The sequence below is a fragment of the Dromiciops gliroides genome, chromosome 4, assembly GCF_019393635.1.
Source record: "Dromiciops gliroides isolate mDroGli1 chromosome 4, mDroGli1.pri, whole genome shotgun sequence".
NCBI lineage: Eukaryota > Metazoa > Chordata > Mammalia > Microbiotheria > Microbiotheriidae > Dromiciops > Dromiciops gliroides.
The window spans coordinates 496924314-496932800 of NC_057864.1; the positions used below are offsets into that span (position 1 = coordinate 496924314).

Consider the following 8487-nt stretch of genomic DNA (forward strand, 5'->3'; position numbering starts at 1 on the left):
AAGAAGAAGCCATAGATCACTTTCTGAAACAATCTTCTGACTAAGAAATCCCAGGAACGTCATAGCCAAAATGCAGAGCTTCTAGGCCAATGAGGAAAATGGTGCAAGTAGCCAGAAAGAAACAATTCAAATACCAAGAAGTCACACGTAGGATCAAACACAATTTGTCAGTAACCCCCATTAAATAGCAGAGAGCTTGGAATTTGATATACCAGAAGGCAAAGGACTTATAGCTCAAAGGTCTGATAGCCAACAGGAATTTACCCAACCAAACTGAGTCCCTTGCTACAGGGGGAAAAGGACCTTTAATATAAGGACTTCCAAGTATTCCTGATGAAAAGAACATAACTGCTGAGAACATTTTTTTTTTTTAGTGAGGCAATTGGGGTTAAGTGACTTGCCCAGGGTCACACAGCTAGTAAGTGTTAAGTGTCTGAGGCCGGATTTGAACTCAGGTACTCCTGACTCCAGGGCCGGTGCTCTATCCACTGTGCCACCTAGCCGCCCCCTGCTGAGAACTTTTGAAGTTCAAACACGAATGAAGAGAAACATAAAAAAGTAAACAAGGTTGAACTATTCTCAGAGACTAAAAAAGGACAAGCTACTTATATTCAAATTTGGGGAGATAATAACATGTCCCCTCTGGGATGCCCATCAATTGGGGAATGGCTGAACAAGTTGTGGTATATGAATGTAATGGAATACTATTGTGTTGTAAGAAACGATGAGCAGGCCAATTTCAGAGAAACCGAGAAGGACTTAAATGAACTTGTGCTGAGTTAGAGGAAGAGAACCAGGAGAATATTGTACACAGTACCAACAACATTGTGTGATGATCAACTGTGATAGACTTGACTCTTCTCAGCAATACAATGGTCCAAGATAATTCCAAAGGACTCATGATGGAAAATGGTCTCCAAATCCAGAAATAAGACCTGTGGAATCTAGAAGGAGACTGAACCAGATTGTTTCTACTTTTTTTGCCTTTCTTTGAGGTTTTTCCCTTTTGTTCTGATTCTTCTTTCACAGCATGACTAATGCAGAAATATGTGTAATGTGATTGTACAGACATAACCTAGATCAGACTGCTTGCTGTCTTGGGGAGGGGGGTTGGGAGGGAGAAAAATTTGGAACCAGAAATCAATAAAAAACATTGAAAACTATCTCTAGGTATATCTAGAAAATAATAAAATTCTTTTATGATTTAAGAAAAAATAATGTGTCCTGTCTGATCTCTATCAGGGCTCACAGAAAGACTCAAATCAGAGAAAAGATGGGAATGGCTCTGTTATGTCTTGATCTGGGTGGATGGATGGAAAGGAGGGTTAGGAAATATCACATAATGAGGGGACACAAGTAGATAACTATACAAACAAGGAGGAGGGAGTGGGTAGGAACATCTGATCTTTGAACCTCAGTCTACTAGGAAGGAAGAATACACACAACACAGAGTTGGGTGGAGAAATATATTTGACTCACCAGAGAAAAGGAGGGAAAGGAGAGAGGGGGCGCGAAATTAAAGGGAGACTAGATTAAAGGAGGGATTGGTTCTAAGCAGAACAAATTTAGAGTATGTATTGAAATATTTATAGTTCTTTTTGGGGTGGCAAAGGGGATCTGTTAGATTACTTACAAATGGAGGAATGGATGAACAACATAGGGCCATAAATGTAATGGAATACTACTGCACTGAACTGAGATTAGTGTAATGACCAACCAAGTTTCCAGAGGTCCAATGATGATGAAACATGCTGCCTGCTACCTAAAGGTGGAAGACTGGTACAGAATGAGAAATAATTTGTAGGACATGGGCACTGTGGGTGTTTTTTTCACTTTGACTATGTATTGTGTGTAATAAGTTGTGCTGAGTTCTCTGTGGTGGTGGTGGGAGTACACAGGAGGGTGACAAGATGCATCTTGGCTGATACCAATGTGTGCGTACGTATGTGTATGTATACACACATAAGTATACATACATTTACCTATACACACACATAAATGCATACTTTGGTGTATATACATATATAAGAACTCTGATCAATGCAAAGGTGGATGAAGTTCTGAGCACTCACAAAGACATGTTGCTTATCTCCTGGTAGAGAGGCCACACTAGAGGGCAGATTGAGACATCATTTTCTTAGGTGAGACCAAGGAGAAATTTTGTTTCACTTGACCACATAAATCCTTATGATATGGGGTTAGTTTTGGGTTTCTTTGGGGGGGAGGGGTAGAAAGAGAAGAGAGAGAGAAGTCTAATTTTTGTTGCAAACATTTTTTTTTTTTAATCACAAAAGTATTTTATTATTTTCCAAATACATGTAAAGATAGTTTTCAACGTTTGTTTTTATAAGATTTCTAGTTCTACATTTTTCTCCCTCCTTCCCTCCCCTCTTCCCAAGACAGAAAGCAAACTGATATAGGTTATATACGATAAAGTAATCTATTGACAAGCAAAGGATCAGTGATAGCTCGAGATGGGAATTAGACCTGTGATTTCACTGGTATTAGGAGCTCCCAGGTGAGGAAACTCCCTCCATTCATACAGGTTGGCACCTTCCTTGAAGCTTAGACTCTTTAATAAAGAGTTGCCTAGTATATCATGTTCGTTGAACTGTCCCAAATAGCCAGTTTTTGTCAGAGGTGGGATTTGAACCTGGGTTTTCTTGGCTCTAGGCCAGCTCTCTCTATCCATTCTTTTTTTTTTTTTTTTTTCAGATTCGTCTTTTATTTTTCTCCCTTGGGGTCTCTTTGACAGAACTCACAGTCATGTGTGCACCCTCCCCTCCCCAGCCCATGGCAAACATTTTTTGAATTTGAAAAATGAAGTGAAACAATATTGTTTCCTAGATCTTCCTGACCACATAAGTAAATGTAAGATGGAAATGACACCTACCTTCCAAGGTTTGTTGTGAGGATCAAGGGAGATGATGAGAAGGTGTTTAACTCGGTGCCTGCCACTTAGTAGGTACTTCATAAGAAATACTTTTACCCCCCTACAGACAGTCTTGAAATTAGATTGACCACTCACCTGAGGGCTATCAAAGACAGCCTTTGTGAAAGGGCCACTGTCTCCTGGAGTTCTTTCCTTCCCCTGCCACATGGTTAGGACAGTTTGCTTTTTTCCCTGAAAGATCACAAAACTGTCCTGAGGACCTACTTCCATAATGGGCAAAGGCTCAAGGTGCCTCTCTATAAGCAGTATGCTGAGGGCCTCTGGACAAGTTCCTGAGGCTGCCTGGCAACCTAAAGGCCCAGAAAGTCTCCCCATGTGAGATCAGGGTCCTTCAGATAGGACAGCTTTCCCAGAATGGCACACTGCCACATCTTGCTCTGCTGACCAGATGAACTGCCATATGGAGATGAGGGGAGTTTTGTCTATTCAAGTTAAAGAACTCTAGTGTCTTTTTTTTTTTTTTGGCAGGGCAATGAGGGTTAAGTGACTTGGATAGGGTCGCACAGCTAGTTAAGTGTTAAGTGTCTGAGGCTGGATTTGCATTCAGGTCCTCCTGAATCCAGGGCCAGGGCTTTATCCACTGTGCCACCTAGCTGTCCCTAGTATCCTTTGTTAATAAGAATGTCTGGACCATTAAAAGGAAAGCAGAAAACTGGGAAACAGTTTTGCAACTACAGCAGTAATGAATAAAGGCCTCACTTCTCAAATAGGTGGAGATCTGGGTCCAATTTGTAAAAATTACCAAAGAACCACTAGTTCAGAAAAAGGGGGACTAGGAAAAAGCTTTGTTAACTGTGTCCAAGGTGGGGGGCTGGGCGCAGGAAGGGAGGACTCTTGGATGTTCAAAGGGGGCTGGGTTTGAAGGGAAGCCAGCTGAATCTCTAAGCAGGAGGTGGGGGCAGGGAGAAAGGCCCCCTGGGTCCTGATCAGAAGACTGGATTTCTATGTCTGGGAAAGTGAGACCTAAGGGTAGATCCGGGTGGGTGAGCCAGGAAGTTGGGGGGAGTGACTGGGAGTCTGGAAAGGGGTTCAGGGAGCTCATCCAGTAGCCAGCCTCGGGAGGCAGCCCCGGAGGACACTCCCCATGAGGTCAGATGACAATGAGACCCAATGGCAAGGGCAGCCCGCAGAAGCCAGGAAACATGGGGGCCTGGGGCTCACACCTACCTGGGGCTTGCAGGCACAGAGCAGGCTTCCAGAAGGCAGAGCGCCCTGAGCTCCAAGGGAAGAAAGGAAATGGAGCTGGGCTCCCGGGAAGGCAGAGCAGGCTCAGCGCCAAGACTTCCGGCTTCCCGCCGGCCCATTCCCCGGAGGGTCTTCCGAGTCCCCACGGCAGCACTCCGGCCAGTCCCTGAAGCCCCCACAATGGGGGGTCGAGCCCTTTCCTCGCCTCACACCCAGCACCAGGGCTCAAGGACTCGGACCCCTCCCTCCCTAAGCCCTGCCCTGCATCAGGCCGAATGGCTTTTCCACCGCAATCATCCCTACTTCCAGTCTAAACTCCGCCCAGGCCTCCAAACTCCACCCCCTGCTCAATCTCCACCTGGGGCAACGCCCACCAGGCTGGTCATCTCGGAGAGCTCCTCCTCCCCAGGGCCTCCAGCACCTCCCTCCCTCCCACACTTGCCTCCTCCTCCTCCTTCAGAGCAGAAAGACAGCCAGGATAAAGTGCAGCTCCAGATTAAGGGCAAGTAATGGACGCTATACTTTGAGGAGCTGGCTGCTGTGACCCTTGCAATGCCATAGGATCTGTTTACCTTAGTTTCTTCATCTATAAAATGGGCATTCTAATAGCAAGATAAGTCCTGGGATTCTTATGAGGATAAAAATGAGACAGTATTTATAATGTGCATGGCATATATAGTAGGTGCTTCATAAATGCTAGCTGCTGATTTTATTTGACTTTCACTATTTCCCCCAATTATTATTATTGTTTTTTTAGTGAGGCAATTGGGGTTAAATGACTTGTCCAGGGTCACACAACTAGTAAGTGTTAAGTGTCTGAAGCCACATTTGAACTCAGGTCCTCCTGACTCCAGGGCTGGTGCTCTATCCATTGCACCCCCTAGCTGCCCCTTATTTCCCCCCAATTCTGCTCTCCTGCTTAAACTGTCATGATCCTCCCTCCTTTCATTCCCTTATTTCCCTCTTGTACTAAATGTATTTCATTCCCAAACACTATTTTCCCTGTATCAAGCTAAGAATGAAGTTTAGTGTCTGTGGCTCCTCATATCACTTCCATGTTTGTAAAGCAGATTCTGAGCTCTGTGACAGTAGAGACTGTCTTTTGCCTTCCTTTGTATCCTCAAGTTGAGTCATGACATCTGTCATGGTCCTCTTCAAGAAAGAAGAAGAAGGAGGAGGAGGAGGAAGAGGAGGAGGAGGAGGAGGACGCTTATCCTAGTGCCTAAAGGAGAAAGAAGTTGCTTAATCAGTGACTATTGATGTCCTGACTGGGCCATGGGCTGATAGTATGTCCTAGATAGTATGTCCCTGCATTTTGGTCTCAAGTGTCAGCTCTGTTTCTATCCCTTTCTGGCACCTAATCACCTCAAAGTAGTCACCTTTGTCAGGTTCTAACCCTGATATAACCTGAGCAGACCCAATACTGAAGGTCTCAGAGGCTTCCTTCTGGCTCCTGAAGGATTTCATGCTATGGGATCCCTCCTGGTCTCTACCTGCCACTCCCTAAAATGAAGTGGTGGTCACCTACATAAGCCTGTCCAACATTTCTCCAGGAATGGGACTGAGATTGAGCCACAGAAATCAGGAAAAGGACTTGGGCTGATGATTTATTCCTTGTATGACTTCCAAGTAAGGCAGCAGCCTTCACTCCTACTCAGGTGCTACTGAATGAGGGAGAGAAAAATCAGGAAACCAGCCTGCCTGGGTCCACTACAAATTTAGGCTCTTTACTCTCAGGTGGCAAGGCAATCCTTTTACATCTCCCTGATTCCCTATGACACTCACCACAGCAGCTTTTCTAAATCTTTTTATTCAATCTTCCCTTATGGCTTACTCCCACCCCAACACCCATCCACACATTCTCACCTGAAAATTTGATCTCCCATTTCTTTCTCCAAAATGACCAATAATCTTGAGATTGCTAAATTCAGTGGCCGTCTCTTAATTCTCATCCTTCTTGACTTCTCTGCAGGCTTTGACACTGTTGATCACCCCATATTCTTGATAGCCTCTGCTTAGTGGCAACTAGCACTTGGAGGATTAGGAGATGGAGATTTCTAGGAAAATGTGGAAGGAAAACTAAAAGGTCAACAAGAGAGGGTATAAAGCAGGAGGGGATGTTCCCTACCATGCAGCAGTGTTCTGACTACTGTGAGGATACACATTATTCTGAAAGTAAACCACAATGGAAACGGGGAATCCATAGGGTTTAACCCTACAAGCAATGGCAGAAAGTGCCTAGGGGAAGGGCTTAGAATGGCTACCTTGAAGGCTTTGATCATATGAAGTATACAGAGAAAAGAGGTAGAGAAAGGGAGAGGGATAGACCAAATGAATAGGGGAGCTGGGAATCAGAAATTCGATTCTAGGTAAAATAGAAAGAGAAGATGGATAATGAAGAGAGAGAGAGAAATCCTTTTTGTAAAGGGGAAGTGACATGGGGGTTTGGGACTATAAAAGTTTAAACTGGCCTACTGAAACACTTAAAAAGTAAGGGAGATAAGTCCATTAGGGATGGCTCCTGCCTGGAACCAGGGGACAGAGATAACTCCAGAAGTCAGGGTCAACACCCCTCACTCAAACTTTCCTCACCCCCCAAAGGAAACTTTCCATTGTCAGGTGATCATGCCATCCATCCACCCCATCTACCATCTATAAAAGCTTTTGCCTTTCTTCTGTTTGGGGAGAAAGGTATCTCAGACAATAATGTCTCTGAAACATCTTCCCTTGAGGCAAAGTCTTTGACTTCCTTCTTGGTCAGTTTTTCTAGCTCCTAAATAAAAGACTACTTTATTCTTATTTACTTGTGTGGGAGAGGTGTAATTCTTTAAAGAGCTAAGGACCCCCAACACCTATTTCCCTATGACAGGAAGAAAAATGGGTGAAACTAAAAAACTAAAGAATAAGACTAGTTGAAGGGGAAGATAGGAAGGGGACTCTACATGAGGAACTAAGATGAGAAAGGAAGAGGAAGAAATGTATAATAATGAGATGAAAGCAGGACAGATGAGCAAATTTCTATAGAAACTAGAACTAAATGACCTATGGCATTGGGTTTTTTTTGGCAGACTTATGGAGTTGTTAATATGAATATATGGGTCACCTGGATTTGATGGAGGGGCCTTCTTATCCAAAAGTATTTTTTTATGAAACCCTGGATTAATAGGAACCAAATGTCCTACAAATGAACTCCAAACTGAGCCCAGATAGCTACCAGATAAAAGACCCTACCTAGTGACTTCTTTTCCCTCAGGATTGTACGTCCCTATTTTATCATGACATCCTGGCATTCTCATCCTTGCCAAACCCTTTTTTGGAATCCTGTACTCTTAGGTGGTGAAGTGAATAAAGCACTGACTCTGGATTCAGGAGGACCTGAGTTCAAATCCGGCCTCAGACACTTGACACTTCCTAGCTGTGTGACCCTGGGCAAGTCACTTTACTCTCATTGCCCCATTAAAAAAATTACTGCTGTAACTTTGTATACAGTACATATCCCCTTGCATCAGTTCATGCAAGTCTTTCCATGTTTTTCTGAGCATGCTCCTCATCATTTCTTATAGCACAATAGTACTCCATTATAACCACACCCTAAAATTTGTTCAGCCATTCCCAAATTGATGGACATCCTTTCAATTTCTAATTCTTTGCCACTAGAAAAGAGCTGCTATGAATATTTTTGTACATATAGGCTCTTTTCCTTTTATTTATTTTTAAATATCTCTGGATATAGACCTAGTAGTGGTATGACTGAAATGAATCTGACTTTCAAGGAGAATTGAATTTTGGAGTAGGGGAGGGAAGAGAAAGATCTAGGAAAGAAGGGGAGAACACTGAGTGCCCTCCAAGATATCAATTATTAACAATTATTTCTCACGCAATTGTATCACCTTCTAAAAATCATTTTTCAAATTACAGCATTTCTTATAAAATGGTTTCACAAACATTTCAATAGAAGATAAAGGCATAATAATAACATTAATGTTATAGATTTAAAACATGAAACAAAATTACCAAATGACATCAGTTCAGTTCAATGTATTTCTGAAATATCATACATAGTCAAATCACTTCATCCATCCATCAGTTTGACACTCTATTACTGCTTGCATTCAAGGTAGAATAGAATAATTCTGTTCCAATTACATTTACTTCTTATTCTTACAGTTCCTAATCATATGCCCAGTGCTCACTTCGGCAGCACATATACTAAAATTAGAACGATACTGAGAAGATTAGCATGGCCCCTGCGCAAGGATGACAAGCAAATTCGTGAAGAATCCTATGCCCATCAGGGTATTTTGCATCAAGGTCTGATTTACTTGAAGAGATTACTTTCAGTTAGTCTG

The 8487-nt window shown here is 43.0% G+C and overlaps 1 protein-coding gene and 1 non-coding gene across 2 annotated transcripts in view; one reads left to right on the plus strand and one right to left on the minus strand.

Moving 5' to 3' along the window:
* The window catches only part of LOC122754385 (zinc finger protein 420-like), a 58219-nt gene extending 53709 nt beyond the window's left edge, over positions 1–4510 (minus strand). Inside the window, 2 exon segments of the mRNA XM_044002772.1 lie at positions 3029–3124; positions 4121–4510. Of these exon segments, the coding sequence (XP_043858707.1) occupies positions 3029–3100 (72 nt within the window). The 5' untranslated portion in view covers positions 3101–3124; positions 4121–4510.
* A 3813-nt stretch (positions 4511–8323) lies between these two features.
* Positions 8324–8430, plus strand: LOC122726934. The gene has a single exon (XR_006352925.1). It is a non-coding gene; the product is annotated as a U6 spliceosomal RNA (small nuclear RNA).
* The last annotated feature ends 57 nt before the right edge of the window (positions 8431–8487 follow it).